This window comes from Cetorhinus maximus, chromosome 3 (assembly GCF_964194155.1).
Source record: "Cetorhinus maximus chromosome 3, sCetMax3.hap1.1, whole genome shotgun sequence".
Taxonomy (NCBI): Eukaryota; Metazoa; Chordata; class Chondrichthyes; order Lamniformes; family Cetorhinidae; genus Cetorhinus; species Cetorhinus maximus.
Window position 1 is genome coordinate 201,310,534 of NC_135881.1, and position 20,894 is coordinate 201,331,427.

Here is a 20,894-nt window from a genome sequence, read left to right on the forward strand (position 1 = left end):
GTTAAACATGATTTCCCTTTCACAAAACCATGTTGACCCTTCCTGATTACCCTGAGTTTTCTAAGCGTCCAGCTCTCACCTCCTTAATGATTTGATTCTAACACCTTCCCCATGACAGACATCAAGCTAACTGGTCTATAGTTTCCTGTTTTCTGCTGCCTTCCCTTCTTGATTAGAGGGTTATATTTACTACTTTCCAGTCTGATGGAACCCTTCCAGAATCTGGTGAATTTTGGAAAAATTGACACCAACGCATCTGCTACCTCATTAGTCACAAGACCCTAGGATGAAGTCCATCTGGACTCAGAGACTTGTCAGTCCGCAGCTCCATCAGTTTGCTTAGTATCACTTCCCTAGTGATTGTATTTTCACCAAGTTCCCCTCCCCTTCCACCTCCTGATTTACAGCTATTACTAGAATGTTTTTTTACATCCTCTATAGTGAAGACGAAAGCAAAATGTTTGTTCATTTCATTCTCCATTTCCTTATTATCTACTATTAACTCCCCACTCTCTAGAGGATCAACTCAACACTCTACTTACTCTTTTCCTTTTTAAATACCTAAAGAAACGATTGCTGTCTGTTTTTACATTTCTAGCTAGCTTGCTCTCATACTCTAATTTCTTTCTCTTGATTAACCTTTTAGTCATTCTCTGCTGTTCTTTATAGTCTGACCAATCATCTGACCTGCCACTCTTCTTTGCACAGTTATATGCTTTCTCCTTAAGTTTGAGGCTTTCCTTAAATTACATTTATTTGGTGGTTAACCACAGATGGTGGGTCCTCCCCTTAAAGAAACATTCTAATGTAGGAATGTACTTATTTTGTGTATTCTGAAATATCCCCGTACATGTCTGCCACTGCTTCTCTATTGATCTATCCTCTAGCCTAGTATCCCAGTTCACTTCAGCTAGCTCAGCTTTCATGCCCACATAGTTGCCCTTATTTAAGTTTAAAATACCACTCTAGACCCACTCTTCTCCCTTTCAAACTGGATGTAAAATTCAATAATATTGTGGTTGCTGTTACCTAGGTGTGCCTTCACTCTGCAGTCATTAATTAATCCTGTCACATTACACAATACCAAGTTTAATATAACTCGCTCTCTGGTTGGTTCTAGAACGTGTTGCTCTAAGAAACTATCTCAAAAGAATTCTATGAACTCATCCAGGCTACTACTGTCAATCTGATTTTTCCAGTTTATATGTATTTAAAGTCACCCATGATTATTGCCACCCCTTTATCACAAGTACCCAATATTTCTTCCTGTAAACTTAGTCCTACATTGTGGTTACTGTTAGTGGGCCTGTAGACCACTCCCATGTGAGGAATAGCAAGGGAAAGAAGTCACGAGTGGGAGTGGTCTACAGAAAAATCAGATTGACAGTAGTAGCCTGGATGAGGAGTTCATAGACGCCTTATTTTAAAACAGTGTTCCCTGGTTCTAGACTCTCCCGCAAGGGGAAACATCCTCTCAGCACCCACCCTGTCAAGTCCCCTGAGGATCTTATATGTTTCAATAAGATCATCTCTCATACTTCTAAACTCCAATGGGTACAGGACCAACCTTTCCCCGTAAGATAACCTCTTCATCCCCAGGAATCAGCCAAGTGAATCTTCTCAACTGCTTCTAATGCAATGATGCCCTTCCTTAAGTAAGGAGACCAAAACTGCACACAGCTTGGGACACAAGGAAATGGCGACTGAAAAAGCATTTGCTCCATGCAAGAGTTTTGGGATTAGCGATTGGAACTCGCAGGGTGGCCCTTCACGCGGAAGGAATGTACGTCCGATATTTCCGCAGGGGATTAATGGATAACTGCCCATAATGGATGGAAAATACTGACCTGTGCACCCAAATTCCAGATGTACGTTCCTTGCAAGGGGGGATGGAGCATAAAAGTAGGGAAGTCTTGCTACAACTGTACAGGAATTGGTGAGACCACACCTGGAGTACCGCGTACAGTTTTGGTCTCATTTACTTAAGGAAGGATGTACTTACATTGGAAGCAGTTCAGAGAAGGCTCCCTAGGCTGATTTGAGCAGCTTGGGCTTATACTCATTGGACATTAGAAGAATGAGAGGTGATCTCATTGAAACGTATAAGATTCTGAGGGGGCTTGACAGAGTAGATGCTGAGAGGATGTTTCCCCTCATGGGGAAATCTTGAACCAGGGGGCGCAGTTTAAAGATAAGGAGTCTCCCATTTAAGACAGAGATGAGGAAGAATGTTTCCTGAGTGTTGCTCATCTTTGGAATTCTTTACCATAGAGTGAAGTGGAGACTGGGACATTGAAGGCTGAGTTAGACAGATTTTTGATTAACAAGGGAGTCCAGGGTTATGGGAGGTAGGAAGGAAAGTGGAATTAAGATCAGCCACGATCTTATTGAACGGAGGAGCAGATTCGATGGGCCGAATGGCCGACTCCCGCTTCTACTTCTTATGTTCTTATTACTTACATCACAAAGCTTCAGACTGATCACAGACATCGGAAAATTTTACCCAAGTACCTGTTCTGTGAAAGATGATGATCATCTCTTCATGGATTGTCAGTTGATGAGAATCTCAGTTTAATGAAATGATTCTGTGTGGAATGACTTTTGGAATTTTGGTGTAATTTAGTGCTTTAGTTACGAGGAAAGAACAGGGAGACTCGTAACAGGTTGTGTCCTTTTGCTGGTTGAGATGCTGTTGAATTCAAAGTGCTGAGAAAATATTGTGGAAGAAGGGAGTTTGTACAGTTCTCTTGGAGCTAAGGAAGGGTCAGAGAGGCTGTAGTGAACCACAAGACTGGCAACTTTTGATGCTAACGTTGCTAGAAATGATTAGAAAACAATTGCGGCTGGAGAGTATTTTATGACATTATTACCCCCCCCAACCTGCCTAGCCCCATGCCATTGCTTTCCAACAAAACTAAGGTTGTGTTTTCCTCCAGTGCGTCACTCCCAGTGGTGAGTTTATTAATCATGGTGGAAGTACTGACAGGTTCAAGCTCCGATTTGGGCTTTCACAGAGATTCTATATTGAGGTGTGTGGGGAAAACTAGTTACGGAGTTATTCCAATTCATTGTTTGTTTGTGTGTGTTTATGTGCGTCAGGTGTAAATTAAAATTGCGCACTTGTAAATAATGTCTGATGCCACCATGGACAAAGCAATACCAACGACCAACTTCAACCGACTCTCTTGGGCGACGCTACAAGTTTTCTTGTTTTGTTAAACAGAAGATGTGCTATAAATGTTTGAGAAACGAGTAGTGTGGCGGCTGCCGGAATAAAATTATAAACTTGGGACTTTGTGTCAGGTGTGATCACGCCCATTGTGGGTTATTTGCTGCAATGGATTGCTCATATTTTAATGAAAGGAAAGTATCGTAAATCAAAATTAAACGATGGTGCCTATTACAGGAATTATTTTATGAAAAATGGTCAGTTGGATGTTGGTCCGATTTTTGGATGACGACCAAATTAGGAACTCTGGTGGCAACGCTGACTTCACTGACCTCAGCTGAGAAGCATCTTGTAGTGGGTCACAATTGTCATGATTGCTATGATTGATCATTATCCAGCGATCTGTGTTTGAAAATGTTTTTGTGGTGGGGGAGTCAATGCAAGCGGAAGAAGGTAAGCTTTGTGGATCCGGGGTGGGGGATGAGACCTTCTTTAGCAAGGACCTGAAGGCTTAGGATGGGGGGCGCAGAAAAAAGATTTACAAGATTGGTTTCAGGGGTGAGGATAAATTGGAAAAGCTGGGACTGATTTTTTTTTCTTGGAAAAGAGAATTTGAGGGTGGATTTCATAGAGATCCTCAAAATCATAAGGGGTCTGGACAGAGCAGATGGGGAGAAACTGTTCCCATTGGTGGAAGGATTGTGAACCAGAGGACACTGATTTAAGACACTTGGCAAAAGAACCAACTGAGGAAAATCTTTTTTTACACAGCAAGTAGTTATGATCCTAATGCTCTGCCTGAGAATGTGGTGGTGGCAATTTCAATTGTGGCTTTCAAAAGGGAATTGGATAAGCACCTGAAGAAAAAAGAAGTTTCGGGGCAACGGGTTAAAAAGCAGGGGGCAATGAGCTAGCTGAGTAGCTCTTGCAGAGATCTGACATGGACATGACAGGCCGAATGGCCTCCTTCTGTACTATAACCATTCAATGATTCTGCTCCTCCTGGTCCACAAACAAAGCTACAAAGGCCGTCTCTTGCCTTCTCCCTGAACCTGTCCCTGTCTCCCTTCAGCTGCTGGGTTTCCCTGAGGCCTAGGAATTAATCGGCCAGCCTGCTTCTTGCCTCCATTAAACCTGGAGTCGGTAGATTGGGGGCGGGATCGCGATTAAGGTTTTTACAATTTCAATGCCTCATCCGACCCCAAGCCACCCATTTCTTGGTGGGGGGGTGGGGGGGGTTAAAGTTCATCCATGTCACTGCTGCAAACAAAATTGGGTTAAGTGTCAATGTTGTGCCAACATTTTCTGTCTGTGTGCAGAAGAATAGTCACTTCTAGTATGTCTGCCTGTCTCTCTAACTCTGTGTCAATGGTATGTTAATTATATTGTTAGGATACAGTTTAGTTAAGTAAATTGAGCAGATATAAATAGGAGACGGCTGGGACACTGGGTCTGTGTGGTGAGCTATCAGACTGAATAAGGTCAGTGAACTCTCTCAGTAAAGAACAGCTCTGTGTCTTGGTTTTGATTTCACCAACCGGCTTGGATTCTATTAACATGGTGTACTGTGGGCTATGAGATACGGCGAGCGTAGATGAACATCTAAAACCTTGTGTCTGTCTGGTGTTTGATACATCTGCTTGCTCTTCCCTTTCAGAGTGTTGGCTCCAAAATGTGCTGCATGTGGCCAAGCCATCCTGCCAGCAGAGGTCAGTACTGCACTGAAGTGTTGTTTGGTTTTAGCGAGATGTGTAAGTAAGGACAGACACTGAAGTTATGGCAAGTTTATGCCCCATTTTACTCACTAATTTTCCTCACTATAAGGTTGCTGCTTCTCCTAACTAGGCTGCTGTAACGCGTAACTGCATTTGCCATAAATGGGCAACCACCTCGATAGTTGTGTATATCTTGATGGCCCAATCTTATCGCTGCATGTCAACATCTTATCCTCATACAAGAGCCTGATTGCAAACTTCACTCTCAGGCACTTTCACATGTTAACAGCATTTATAATTTCAACACCTGTGGGGCCCCATATTGAAGTGGTGACTGACGTTCTGAGGCTCAAGCACAGATCTGTGCTTTCCTAGAAATGTGGGGACAGCCAGGGACAGAATTATTCCATTAATTGTGTGTGGATCCTGCGTAAATTAAAATCCTATTCCCGTGAATAACTGATGTCCCTCAGTTCTGTCTCTGAACTTCAAGCCTTTGATCTGGCGCCCCTCGGTGGCCGGAGAGAGAAATGCGCTGTGGAGCTCTGCTCATTTGAACAAGTCGGGAGGTTGGATCCTTGCTCTGTGCAGAGTTAGCTAGTGTCAACAGAGAATAGCACTGACTGTAATTATCTCACCAGAAAGTAATTAAAATTAATAAATAATTAATGGAATGTTGGCCTTTCTATCTCAGGGATTAGAATACAAGGGGGACGGTGTTGAAGTCATGCTTCAGTCATGCAAAGCCCTGGTTAGATCGCACCTGGAGTTACTGTGAGCAGTTCTGGGCATGGCAACTTGGGAAGGAGATTTTGGCCTTGGAGGGAGTGCAGCATAGATTCACCAGAATGATACATGGACTTCAAGGGTAACATTGAGGAGAGATTACTCAAATGTTGGTTGTGTTTTAGATTAAAGAGTGATTTGGTCAAAGTTTTCAAGATATTAATGGGAATAGAAAGGGTCGATAGAGAGAAACTATTTCCACTTGTTGAGGAGTCTAGGACTAGGGGACAGGAGTCAAAATTCAAGCCAGACGTTTCAGGTGTGGAATTAGGAAACATTTCTACGCGCAAAGGGCAGCAGAAGTTTGGAACACTCTTCTGCAAATAGCAATTGATGCCAGATCGGTTGTTAATTTTAAAACGGAGATTGACAGATCGATGTTAAGGAAAGGGATTAAGGACATGGGGCAGAGGAGGGTATGTGGAGTTAGGTCACAGATCGGTCATGATCTCATTGAATGTTGGAATGCTTAATGGGCTGAATGGCCTCCCGCCATTCCTGGGTTTCCAGTGTTCCGGGATTATGAGCAACGAATGCTCTGGGAAAGAGCTCTGGGCATTCTGCGACTGACAGAGGTCTGGAAGCTGTTCTTAAAATGCATCCTTGTCGGGCGGGTTTGCTGTGTGATATGAGAAGATGGTAGAGGAAATAACAATTAAATCATAGATATTTAACACTGATCTTTATATATCCACAGGGCTCTGATGAAACGATTCGTGTAGTTTCCATGGATAAAGATTACCATGTGGAGTGCTACCATTGTGAGGTGTGTGTTGACGATGTTAGAGATGCAGGTCCCTTTAAGAGTATCCAAGGCCAAGCTTCAGAGTGAATTGAGAGCAGGTGATGCTCACTGAAGCCTGTACTTAAGAGCTGGGTTTTCCCTTCCATAAGGGTTTTTTTTTTGCTTCTGGACAGGGACAGGATCCAGAAGGGAAGAGTGGAAACTGGTATTTTGTTCCGAACTATAGCTTAACAATAAAGCAGTTGTAATTCACAGAATGTCTTCTGCTGCCTGATTCGGTAAATGGATATCCACCTATTAAACATGTGTATCCGACTTAAAGTGGCAGAAAGTTGGAGGACTCATTTATCCATAAACACAATATTAACAAATCCCAACATAGGAAGAATAGTTTTAAAGAAACATATATTCAAAGCTTGCAGCAATCGTATAAAACACAGCTAGTCTTGCTGCAATTCCTTGTTGAGTTACATGACTATGCGACTCAGGGGATTTAATTCTGACTGTTGTCGTCACTGTCAACTTCCATCACAAACCAGCTCCATCAGATCCGAATCCTTCCTAATCGTCTGATGTGAGAATGTAGCTTGCCCCAGTCCAAACTCTCCGATCAGATTAATGACCACTCCAGAGAAAGCACTGAGCCTTGCTGTCTACGCTCCCTCATCCTATTCCGTGGAAATAAGAAGTGGGCGAGAACTTGATTTAAGTTGAGGGCTGAATTCCACAATCCAGGAATCTCGCTCTAAGGGAAGTGGCCTCGCTCCCGCGGCTCCCATGAATTGCAGCCCGTGATATGAACCAGGTGGAATGTTTGGACCAAATCCTATCAGCAACCATGGGCATTAATTCACTCAAAAGCATGTTTGGAACAATGAGAACAGAAGGAGACCATTCAGCCCCCCGAATTTAACCATTCAGTTAAATCATGGTTGACCTCTACCTCAAACCCATTGAGTACTCCAGGGAACAGGTGTGCCTCCCACCCTTTGAGGAGGTCGTGACCAAGTTTGATGGTCTTTACACCACATGGGTGCCATCTGCCAGGCAGGAAATAGTTCTTTGTGCTTTGTCAAACTGAGGGTGAGTGCTGAACATGTTGCTCCTTGCCTCTGATTTGCTTAATATATCCGTGAATTAAGTGACTGACTGGACCCGGCACCAGCGGGAGCTTGGTATGATTCTGTGGCGTGTAAGTTTAATGGAGAAGTGGGCTTCATCTTCACAGGAAGAGCTTGACCTGATGGTAAAACTAGTCCGTAGGTTTCTGGATACTCTCTGGATAAGTGCTGCCAGTTTTTGTCAAGTGGAGTTGAGGAGGATGTGCTTACGAAGTTCCTAATACTTTGCATGAAGCTGCATTTATATTGGAAGTCACAATCCTTATCCAAGTTGTGGGGCACTTCAAGAAACCCCGTAGCAGTTTCTATACTCAGCAAGTTAAGAACGTAAGAAATAGGAACAGGAGTAGACCATTCAGCCCCTCAAACCTGCTCCGCTAGTCAGTACAATCATGGCCGACCTTAGACCTCGATTCCTGAGAGATCAAAAATCTGTCTGTCCCAACCTTAAACATATTCGACAATGGGAAATCCACAACCCTCTGGGGTAGAGAATTCCAAAGATTCACATTCACAACCCTTTGAGTGAAGAAATTCCTCCTTATCTCAGTCCTAAATGTTCGGTCTCTTATCCTGAGACTGTGCCCCCATGTTCTAGGTTCCCCAACCAGAGGAAACAACATCTCAGTATCTACCCTGTCGAGCCCCTTCAGAATCTTGTACGTTTCAGTGAGATAACTTCTCATTCTTTTAAATTCATGAAAGTTCAGGCCCAATTTACCCAGCCTCTCATCATAGGCAAGCCCTTAACCCAGGAAACAATTCAGTGAACCTTTGCTGTATTGCCTTCAAATAAAGTATATCATTCCTTAGTTATGGATGTGGTTCAGTTGTAACCACAAGCAGCAACATTGTGGAAGCATGTTGGGGGAATCATGCAATGCAAAGAATGCAACCTCCACAGTAACAGCCACCATATCGACTGAATGACTGAGCATTCAATACAGGGAGGCCCCAGTTTTGATCCCCAGTGGATGTTCAGTGATGGGAAGTGATGATTGCTCCTTGGGTTAGGGTGGAGAATATCAGGCAGGATTTCCACTGCTGCTCACCATCCGATTGATCCCTGCTGGAAAATGCAGTTTGTGTTCTAAGCTTTCTTGCACTTCCACTCTGCTGTGGAAATATATGAGGAGTTGTTGATATACCTTTACTAAAGTAACAGCAGTTTTTCCTTGTGGTAATATTACTGGATTTTTATAGTTAAAAATCTGTATGGGAGTTGTTGCCTAGTAGTTTACTTGTGTGTTCTGACCAAGTGTATTTTTTTTTTGCGGGGGGATGTTTTTTAAAGACTCTTTCAACTGTGTAACTTTAATCTTATGTGCTTAAGTTTTTTTTTCTTCTTGAATAAATCTTTTAACGTAAAATCCTAAAGGTGTTACTGGAGTTCTATGCGTCTGGGATCAGTGGTTGAGAGAGGGGCAGGATTGGCAGCTCAATATTCCAGGACTATAGGGTCTTCAGGCGACACGGGAAGGAGGTAAAATAGGAGGGGGGTATCGCAATATTGATCAAGGAATCAATTACAGCATTAAGGAGGGATGACATCTTAGAAGGTTCCTCAAATTAAGCCATGTGGGTAGAACTTAAAAACAGAAAAGGAGCAATCACATTGCTGGGAGTGTACTTTAGGCCCCCAAACAGTCAGAGAGAAATAGAAGAGCAGATAAGTAGGCAAATTTCAGAAGTGTAAAAATAATAGGGTAGTAATAGTGGGGGATTTCAACTTCCCCAACATTAATTGGGTTAGTCATAGTGTGATAGGTTTAGAGGGAGCGGAATTCTTAAAATGCATCTAGGAGAGCTTTTTAAGCCAGTACGTAGAAGGCCCTACACGAGAGGGCGTGGTCCTGAACTTAATTTTAGGGAATGAAGCCGGGCAACTGGTAGAGGTATCAGTGGGGGAGCATTTTGCAGATAGTGTTCATAACTCCGTTAGATTCAAGGTTGTTATGGAAAAGGACAAGAATGGGCCAGAAATCAGAGTTCTAAATTGGGGGAAGGCCAATTTGAATAAGATCAGATATGATTTGGCCACAGTGGACTGGGAGCAGCTACTATTAGGTAAATCTGCGTCAGAGCAGTGGGACTCATTCAAGAAGGAAATAGGGAGAGTACAGGGCCAACATATTCCAGTAAAGATAAAGGACCAACAAATTCAGGGAACCCTGGATGTCGAGGGATGTAGAGGATTGGATAAAAAGAAAAAGGGAGACTTATGGCAGATATCGTTGGCTGAAAACAGCAGAAGCCCTAGAGGAGTATAGAATGTGTAGGGGGAAACTTAAAAAAGAAATTCGGAGAGCAAAAAGGGGGCATGAAGAAACATTGGCAGGTAAAATAAAAGAAAATCCAAAGTTATTTTACAAGTACATTAAGAGTAAGAGGATAACTAGGGAAAGATTAGGGCCCATTAAGGACCATAGTGGTAATTTGTGTGTGGAGCCGGAAGACATAGGTAGGGTTCTAAATGAATACTTTGTATCGGTGTTCACAAGTGAGAGGGACGATGTAGATATGGAAATCAGGCAGAAGGACTGTGATATAATTAAAGAAATTAGCTTAGAAAAGGAGGAAGTTCTAAGTGGACTGGCAGGCTTAAAAGTAGATAAATCTCCAGACCCGAATGAAATGTATCCCAGGCTGTTGAGTGGGGCAAGGGAGGAGATGATAGGGGCACTGGAAAAATTTTCAATACCTCTCTGGCTGCAGGAGAGGTGCCGGAGGACTGGAGGACAGCCAATGTGGTACCGTTATTCAAGAAGGGAGAAAGGGATAAACCAGGGAACTACAGGCCAGTCAGTTTAACCTCCGTGGTGGGGAAACTATTGGAAGCAATTCTGAGGGACAGAATGTATTGACACTTGGAGAGGCAGGGATTAACCAAGGACAGTCAACATGGTTTTGTTAAGGGGAGGTCATGTCTGACCAATTTGATTGAATACACTAGGTGTGTAGATGAGGGCAATGCATTTGACGTAGTCTACTTGGACTTCACCATGACTTTTGATAAGGTCCCGCATGGGAGACTGATAATGAAGGTAAGAGCCCATGGGATCCAAGGCAATTTGGAAAATTAGATCCAGAATTGGCTGAGGGGCAGGAAGCAGAGGGTGATGGTCAAAGGGTATTTTTGCGACTGGATGCCTGTGTCCAGTGGGGTTCCACAGGGATCGGTGTTGGGTCCCTTGCTGTTTGTGGTATATATAAATGATTTAGACTTGAATGTAGGAGGGTTGATTAGTAAGTTTGCGGATGACATGAAAATTGGTGGGGTGGTAAATAATGAGGAGGATTGCCTTAGATTACAGGAGGATATAGATGGGCTGGTCAGATGGGTTGATTAGTGGCAAATGGAATTTAATCTGGATAAGTGTGAGATGATGCACTTGGGCAGGACAAACAAGACACGGGAATACACGATGAATGTTAGGACCCTGGGAAGTACCGAGGATCAGAGGGACCTCAGTGTACATGTCCACCGGTCCCTTAAGGTAGCAGGATAGGTAGATAAGGTGGTTCAGATGGGATACTTGCCTTTATTAGCTGAGGCATAGAATATAAGAGCAGGGAGGTTATGCTGGAACTGTATGAAACGCTGGTTAGGCCACAGCTAGAGTATTGCATGCAGTTCTGGAATCCACATTATAGGAAGGATGTGATTGTACTAGAGAGAGTGCAGAGGAGATTTACCAGGATGTTGCCTGGGCTGGAGAGTTTTAGTTATGAAGAGAGATTGGATAGGCTGGGGTTATTTTCCTTGGAGCAGAGGAGATTGAGGGGGGACATGATTGAGGTGTATAAATTTATGAGGGGCATAGATAGGGTAGACAGGAAGGAATTTTTCCCCTTGGTGGAGGGATCAATAACCAGGGGCATAGATTTAAGGTAAGGGGCAGGAGGTTTAGAGGGGATGAGAGGAAGAATTTTTTCACCCAGAGGGTGGTGGGAATCTGGAACACTCTGCCTGAAAGTGTGGTAGAGGCAGAAACCCTCATAACATTTAAGAAATATTTGGATGTGCACTTGCGATGCCATGGCATACAAGGCTATGGGCCTAGTGTTGGAAAATGGGATTAGAATAATTAGGTACTTGTTTGACTGGGGCAAACTCAATGGGCCGAAGGGCCTTTTTCTGTGCTGTAGACCTCCTATGACTCTAAAAGGTTATGATCAGTAACACAGGGATCTGGCTTGCTCAGCAAATAACATCAGCTGTGGTCATAACAACCACCTGGAAGGACAAGGGTAGCAGACATATGGGAACACCACCACCTGCAAGTTTCTGTCCAAGCCACTCACCATCCTGACTCAGAACTATATCGCTGTTCCTTCACTGCCGCTGGGTCAAAATCCTGGAACTCCCTCCCTGACACACTGCACCTACACCACATGGACTGCAGTGCCTCAAGAAAGTGGTCCACCACCACCTTCTCGAGGGCAATTAGGGATGGGCAACAAATGTTGGATTAGCCAGTGAGGCCCATGTTGAATTAAAACCCGTGGAGTCGTAATTAGGGTGATAGGAACGTTTGAGAAAGTTGCAGGGGGAAACTGAAGAAAACAAAGTAAGGTTGCAGGTAACATTTTTCTCTCAGGTACCAGCTTTGAAACTGCCCAGTTTTATCTTTAATGTACACATTTGGGTAGATCTGCTAACAACACTGACACTATTCTGCTAGCTCTGCGGAAACACATCATGTGATAATTTGTGAACAAGCATTTAACCGCCATTTTATTTTTAGAATAAGTATCATTAACAGCGTGATAGCATTTTATAAAGGCTGTGGTTAGGATCTGGAATCACATGAACATACGAATCAGGAACAGGAGTAGGCCACTCGGCCCCTTGAGCCTGCTCCGCCAGTCAATAAGGTCATGGCTGACCTGATTGTGGCCTCTATGCCACCTTCCTCCCTATCCTCTATATCCTTTGGCTCCCTTGTTAGTCGAGAATCTATCAACCTCTGCCTTAAAAAATACTCAGTGACCCTGGCAGTCTGACGGGGACAGCTGAGAACCGAGGCATTTTCTCTGCAGAATTGGACGCATCACCTATACCAGTGGCTGATGAATTATTTCACCAATCAAGCTTGTTCCAATACGTGAATAGTTTAGTTGGTTCCCCTCACCACACGAGTTTCCTACTTGCTCCATTCTAACGTTATTTTCCAGTCCTGACATCATTGCTAATCCTCGTTTTCCCACCGTTTCTAGGACTGCGGCATGGAGCTGAACGATGAAGAGGATCACCGTTGCTATCCACTGGACGGACACTTGCTTTGTCATGCTTGCCACCTGAAACACATAGATGGAGCCAGGAGTTCCGCTGTCAATCAGCCTAAATACTAGGCCCGCCAATAAGAGGCTCTACGCAGGTCTGCTGAGATTGGCACTAAAGCATTGAAACTCCTCTGCGTCACCACATGAGGAGTCCAAATGACGGCTGGCTTCCAAGTGACATTTTTTACCCACTGAAGAGAGACAAATGAGAAGCGGACCATCAGCTTTCAATGAGTAACGTTTCTTCAAATACTTTTTGATCAGTTACAATATTAAAAGAAGGACAGAAAAGACTGATCTACAAAGAATCTCCATTTTATGGAACTTCAGTGTTACCAAAATGTAGACACCCGTTGTTGCACCAAATCGTATTGAAGTTAGCTTTACATGAACGTTTGACAGGATGCACATTTTTTTTTTAAAAAAAGAGGTTTCGTGTATTGAAACAGAATTTGTCACACAATTAGATTCCCAGGACAGAAAAGGATCAGTGTTACACAGCCTGGTGCAGCATTAACATGATTTTTTTTGGGGAGATGGTGGTGAAGTGGTAATATCACTGGATTAGTACTCCAGAGACACAGACTGAAGCTCTGGGGACATGGGTTCAAATCCCACCATGGCAACTGGTGGAATTTAAATTAAATTAATAAATCTGGAATTGAAAGCTAGCCTGTTTCATGGTGACCATGAAACTATCTGCTGCCCTCACCTGGTCTGGCCTACATGTGACTCCACAGCAATGTGGTTGACTCTCGAATGCCCTCTGCAGTGGCCTACCAAGCCACTCCGTTCAAGGGCAATTAGGAATGGGCAATAAATGCTGGCCTTGCCAACGACACCCACATCCTGTGAAATAATTATTTTTTTAAAAAAACATGGTTGGTTGGCACATCCGTGACATGTAACCCAGTTAGGGAAATGGAACTGTTCCGAGGATCTGCAGTCATCTTTAGTGCTGTGTTTTCTGCTCTTTGGCTAAGGCTGTTTTCCAGGTGAATGTATTTCAGTAATCAAAACATTAAATCTATCAATTCTCCTGACTTAGTCAGGACGTTTCGCTGTTCCAAAGTTGAAGTGGCGTTCGAATTTTAAAATTTGACTCCTGGTTTCCTCCAGCCTTCCCCTGAGAATGCCTGTGGATTTCCTAAGATTGTAATCATGTATACGATATAATAACTCTCATGGTAGCTGATTTTAAAAAAAAAGATATGATTGTTAGTCTTAAGAGAAGTTTTTTTTAAGTGTTGGGATAAGCTCTGGAATGTGCTTCTGGAATCACAGAACAGTTGAGTACGGAAGGAGACCATTTGACCCATTGTGACCATGCCAGCAAGAATTAGTTGTATTTTTCACGGTTCTCAATTAGAGAGATTGATAATACTTTGTATGTGTTTTAACATTTCATAACTTAAAGAGACTAAAGCACATTGCATACCCAAAAAAACCTCCGAAATAAAAAGGTCAAATTAAGTACATTCTAAATCTTAAAAAAAAACCCTTAAGTAAGAAACTATGGTTGGAATGTGCTTTTTGATTTTATTTTCGCATATTTCAATCAGTGGCAGCAGTGTGTACCATTTACAAGATGCACTCTCACCAGGAACTCACCAAACCTCCTTAGACAGCACCTTCCAACCCAATGACATCTACCATCTAGAAGGACAAGGGCAACAGACTCATGGAAACACCACCACCTGGAAGTTCCCCTCCAAGCTATTCCCCATCCCGACTTGGAAATATATCGCCGTTCCTTCACAGTCGCTGGGTCAAAATCCTGGAACTACTTCCCTAGCAGCACTGTGGGTGTACCTACACCACACGGACTCTAGTGATTCAAGAAGGCAGCTCAACACCACCTTTTTGAGGGCAATTAGAGATGGGCAACAAATGCTGGCCTAGCCCGCGACGCCCACATCCCACGAACAAATTTTTAAAAATTTTAATTGGCGAGGTTTAAAGCTAAGCTGCCCCCCTTGACCCTTCCAAAAAAAAATGTGCGCACTCAGATTTTTAACTTTCATTCTGGTGGTAAAGCTCCTCTGTACAAGAAATGTGAAATTTGCATTTTCAGAAAGGTTTTCCTCGTGTGTACAATCGGCCCATCAGCTCCATGCTGGCTCTCCTGGGGAGCAATCCAGTTAGCCCCATTGCTCCGCTCTCTCTCCCTAGCCCCGCAGGTTTATTTCCCTCAACCACCTGTCCAATTTCCTTTTGAAATCACTGATCGTCTCCGCTTCCATCACCCTTGTGGACAGCAAATTCCAGGTCGTTATCACTTGCTCGATTTTATTAAAAAAAAAGAAATTCTTCCTTATATTGGAGGCATTTGTATTGGATGGAACCATGGCGAAGTATTGAACTCATTAGAAACAGTTAATAGCATTTAATCAATAGGGCAAAACTACATATGAACAATAGGACATTAATAAATAAATTAACTATTACATTATTTAAATATCCATGGCATCACATGTGGTAAAATGGTTTTCCTGGTTGGGGTTGTGTTTTAATAACAAGGAAAACATTCACAATTGGGGCTAGGTTGGGACTCTAGGATCGGAACTCAAATCCAACCCATACAGATGGAATGAGGGTCTCTCCGCTGTAAGGTTTCTGTGTGAAATTATTCCAATGGACAAAAACTGCCATGAATGTTGTCACCCGGAGGTGTGATTGTTGGGGTTGCCAACCCTCCAGGATTGGCCTGGAGTCTCCAGGAATTGAAGATCAATCTCTAGGTCACTGCTGTGTGCAATCATCAGGACATTTAAAAAAGATTGTTTTTTTTGTTGTTCTCTTTGAAATATTCTCTTTAACAGATATAAAAATATTGAAAATGAAAAAAAAGGGTCGTTTGGCTGATGGTCAAACAGTATCCAATTAGGTTAATGAGTCTTTTTGCTTTCGTCACAAGGATGGATATGTTGGCTGACCAATGGCTGGAGGGCGGGGGCAAGTCATGTGATGAAACCTCCAGGAATACGTTTAGTCACAGTTGGCAACCCTAGTGATTGTTACATGTTGCGACAATCCAATTAGCGGAAGTTGGAGGTGATTTTCTAAACTTGGGCTGCAGCGCGTTACTGGAAACTTTCCATGTGACATATTTGTATGTTTTTTTAAAAAATATTATGGTACAATGATATTGTTATTCTAGAGAAGTGATTGAGAGTGGGTTACTAACAATGGATCACATTTCTGTCCTTGTCCACAGCTTATGATGGGAATTTACTAGCCGGGGCGGGGCAGGGGGGAGGGTGGATATGTAGGGGGTGGCAGTCAAATCTACAGTATTCCTGGCTTGTTTCCTGATTTTTCCCTTGGTTTGAGAAGAATTCCAATAAATGGAAAGGATAAATTGCAATAAAAATGTATTGTGTATTACGTTTTTTTGGCTACTAATTTGAATGAAAATTATATCAAATATACAAATATAGCAGTAGTTATATTAATAGGTAAAATGAGCGCAAAGCTTGGATGTAGATCTTTTGGGCTTTCTGGGGTATTTTCTAATTTAAGCTTTAAGCAATCATAGTAACACATTTTCATCTTCAGCTGCATTGTCTGCCTCTTTTTGTGAGGATTGTCGGGCCATGAATTTTCCACTGTTCATGTGGGACACAAAGCTAGTTGGGAATGTGTGCTGTGAGGAAGATGCAAAGTGCCTTTTGGACAGACTTGGTGAGTGGGCAAGAACATGGCCGATGGAATATAATGCAGAAAAATGAGAGGTTATCCACTTTGGTAGGAGGAACAGATGAGCAAGAGGTGGGAGATCAGAAAGTGTAGATGTACAAAGACGACCTGGGTGTCCTTGTCCATAAGTCACTGAAAGCTAACATGCAGGTGCAGCAGGCAATTAGGAAGGCCAATGGTATGTTAACCTTTATTGCAAGAGGATTTGAGTGCAGAAGTAGCAAAGTCTTGCTTCAATTTTATAGAAGCATGGTTAGACCACACCTGTAGTAGCTTGTGCATTTTTTGGTCCCCTCACTTTGGGAAGGATATTATTGCTATGGTGGGAATGCAGTGGAATTTCACCAGATTTGGTCCTGGGATGGCGGGGCAGTCCTATGAGAAGAGATTGGGGAAACTGGGCCTGTATTCTCAAGTTTTGAAGAATGAGAGGTGATCTCATTGAGACACTTAGAGACAGTAGAATAGCGGAGTTAGAGGAGATGTTCCCCCTGGTTGGGGCATCTAGAACCAGGGCTCACAGTTTCAAAATATGGGGGAAGCCACTTAGACTGAGATGAGGAGAAATGGTTTTTTTTTACTCAGGGTTATAAATCTTTGGAATTCTCTACCCCAGAGGGCTGGGGAAGCTCAGACAATTGAGTATGTTTAAAGCAGAGATTGACAGATTTCCAAATACCAATGGCATAAAGGGATATGGGGATAGTGTGGGGAAAAAGGCATTGAAGTGGATGATCAACCACGATTGTATTGAATGGTGGAGCAGGCTCGATGGGCTGAATGGCCTACTCCTGCTCCTATGTTCCTATTCCACTTAATGACTGACAGGATACAGAAATGTCTACATAACTAACACTTGGTGCAAGTATACCGCAGAAATACAGAACCGTACAAAGTGGAGCTTTGTCATCGGGGAAAGCTAATGGTCTCTTTCCTCTATGTAGTGGAGGTCTGACTAGCTGTCAGTCCGGTCTTGGCGAATTGATTCTGGAGCACTGATCCTTCAAAGGATTGTCAAGTCCAGCGAAACTGTCACAGCCCCTGGAGGTCAGGGGAGAGGAGAAAGCCTTGGAGAACCGGGAGTTCAGCCATGGTTTAACGTTGTCATGAAAGCTGAGCTATGTGTCAATTCATTATTTAGCATTTATTTACCACATTACCCTGATCACCATTTGAAGCGTTTTTTTGTTGGTTTATTTGAGTTTGTTTAAGCAAACACACTTGAGAGTTTAAATTACTACGACGGTAGTAATATACTTAACTTGAAATGACCACTAACATATTTAAGTGTCCAAAATAAATCTCTCAGATTTCCAGAGTTTGTCTCGATTTGGCTCGCAAACCATTCCTAGTGATTCGCCTTTGAGAGATAGTAATCGGTTGTTTCTTTCTAACCATTTACCTCTAGTACCAATTGCAAAGCCAAAGAATTTGCCATTTTTGCCTCCAGTCCATCCTTTTGATTTGCCTCTCCCTGCAGATTTTTTTCTGGAGGTTGGGTATTTGGGTTCACTGAGACCCCTTATTTCCACCTCGTAGCGTCGCCCACTTCTGTCCCTGCTGCAGCTAATCAGCTGCTGAAACCCTCAACCATTTCTTTGTTACCTCTACACTTGCCTATTGGAATATAACCCAGGCAGGCCTTCCACAATTCTGTAAGCTTAAGGTCACCCTAAACTCTGCTGCCCCTGTCCTTACTCGCACCAAGTCCCGTTCCCCCTATCGTTCCTGTCCTCGCTGACCTGCAGTGGCTCCTGGTCAAGCAACATCTTGATTTTAAAATTCTCGTCCTTGTTTTCAAATCCTTCATGGCCTCATCCCTCCCTATCTCGGTAACCTCCTTCAGCTCCACAACTCTCCGAAATATCTGCACTCATCTAATTCTGGCCAACTGAGTATTCCTGATTTTAATCGCTCTACCATTGGTGGCCGTGCCTTCAGTTGCCTAGGCCCAAAGCTTTGGAATTCCATCCATCACTCTCTGCCTCTCCATCTCGCTTTCCTCCTTTGAGACGCTTAAGATCTACCTCTTTGACAGCTTTTGGTCATCTGACTGATGTGGCTCAGTGTCGTACTTTCCTTTAAAATACTCCTGTGAAGTGCCTTGGGAATTTTTTAGTTAAAGGTGCCATATAAATGCAGGTTGTTGTACTGTCACATCAAAACTCTCACTTTTTCTTCTTTCAGGAATATGTTCTTGGATTTTCATCTTCCAGGAAGGCAACTGGGCATTCTACAGCCAGCACTGCTGTCGTGATGGGAGAGATTATACACAGACCTTGTTCCATCCACCGAGAGTGAACTGTTATTGGTCTTTCTTCTACACCTCTTTGACAGACATGATGTATATACTGAACCACGTGCCTTCCCAGGGTGCTCAGAATGCCTTGCAGAAACAGCAAACACCCCCCACCCCTCCGCACCTTTCACTTTCTTTTACCTGCACACAGATAGCTTAGCTGCACTGTTACAGGGTAATGTTAAGAATGGCAACTTAGTGAATGCCAGGTCAAACACAAGAAATAGGAGCAGCACTAGACCAGATGGCCCATCGAGCCTGCTCCACCATTCAGTACAATCGTGGCTGATTTTGGACTTCGGGTTCATTTTCCTGCCCGCTCCCCATATCCCTTAATTCCCTGAGAGAGCAAAAGTCTCTCTATCCCAGCCTTAAATTTACTCAACGATGGAGCATCGACAACCGTCTGGGGTAGAGAATTCCAAAGATTCACAACCCTTTGAGTAAAATAATTTCTCCTCCAGTACTAACTCTGCTACTGTAGTTTGCTGCATTATCACCATCTTATGCCTTAGCAGGAAAATTTGTGAAGTCAAATACATGTTCATTTTTGGCCCTAAACTCTGGAATTTCCAACCTAAATCTCTTCCCCTCTCTCCTCATTTAAGATGCTGCTTCAAAGAAACTCTTTGACCAAGCTTCTGGTCACCTGCTGTAATATTGCAGGTGTGGTCCAGAGTCATTCCATTTTACAACATTCCTGTGAAACACCTTGGGACATTTTACTATGTTGAAGGTGCCACAGAAATATAATTTGCTGTCATGTAAGGCGCGTTTCAGCTTCTTTGTGCAGTTTAATTAGGATGTAACAATACAAAAACTTGAATGTATAAAATGTCTTTAATGCAGAAAAACGCCCAAGTATTTCACAAAATTATAAATTACGTAGGGACAATACAAATTAATTTTTTTTGCAGTTTATCGCAAGTCAGGACCAACGTTGCAAATTATCATGCACTTTTTCTAAAAGGCTCTCTCTATGTCTCTCCAGGTGCCATGCCCTAAGCAGGCACTGGCGACCATGGGCCTCCATGTTAATCTTGCTCTGGTGGCATGGATCATCTTTGGTGGTGGTGTATTCATCCAGTTTGTCAGGCTCTTTAGAAAAATTGTTCCTTGTCTCCCTCAATCTCTTACCATCGATTTTTCCCATCAGCATTAGACTTTCTAAATCATGATTTATTACATGCCCCAGAAATTCCAACTCTCTCTTCATGACCTTGGTCAGCAGAATCCTATTGGTCTTAGATTTTACTCGTACCCTTTCATTGGTAGTGTGACTTGTCCAAGATATCTTCATAATTCACCTCAAAACCACAATTCTGCAGCCTCAATTCTTCTCTGCATGCTTCACTGATCGTCCATGGACTTGTTGGACAAACCCAACTGGTTCACTAATGTGATAGGTTAAAAAATACCTGCCATCTTTACCTGTTTGGCCCTCTGCTGGAGGGACAAACCTGTCTGTAACACCTTCATCTGTCAATTATGGTCTGCATTTTTCACTGAAGCACCAGCTCCCCAAACATTACAGATCCAGGGGTGTTGTGCGAAGGCCATCAAGAGTCCTAGGCTGACGTTCATCCCTCAACCAACACCAATAGAAACAGATCTACTAGCCTTTTGTCTCAATGCTGTATCTGAGGATCTTACAGTGAGGATCTTGAGCAACATAACAGCTGTGTTTTCTCAATCTTTAAAGAATTTTTCACGGGATGTGGGCATCACTGGCTAGGCCAGTATTTATTGCCCTTGAGAAGGCGGTGGTGAGCTGCCTTCTTGAACCACTGCAGTCCCTGTGATGTAGGAACACCCAAAGTGCTGTTAGGGAAGGAGTTCCAGGATTTTGACCCAGCAACAGTGAAGGAATGGCGATATATTTCCAAATCAGGATGGCGAGTGGCTTGGAGGGGAACTTCCAGGTGGTAGTGTTCCCATGTGTCTGCTGCCCTTGGCCTTCTAGAGGGTAGCGGATGTGGGTTTGGAATGTGCTGTCCAAGGAGCCTTGGCGAGTTCCTGCAGTGCATCTTGTAGATGGTACACACTGCTGCCATTGTGCGTTGGTGATGGAGGA

At 43.2% G+C, this 20,894-nt stretch overlaps 1 protein-coding gene across 1 annotated transcript in view; it reads left to right on the forward strand.

The window, feature by feature from the left end:
* The window catches only part of limd1a (LIM domains containing 1a), a 65,511-nt gene extending 51,303 nt beyond the window's left edge, over positions 1-14,208 (forward strand). The window contains exons 6-8 of the mRNA XM_078539620.1: positions 4,827-4,878; positions 6,368-6,436; positions 12,757-14,208. Of these exons, the coding sequence (XP_078395746.1) occupies positions 4,827-4,878; positions 6,368-6,436; positions 12,757-12,891 (256 nt within the window). The 3' untranslated portion in view covers positions 12,892-14,208. The remainder of the gene's footprint in view (positions 1-4,826; positions 4,879-6,367; positions 6,437-12,756) is intronic.
* The last annotated feature ends 6,686 nt before the right edge of the window (positions 14,209-20,894 follow it).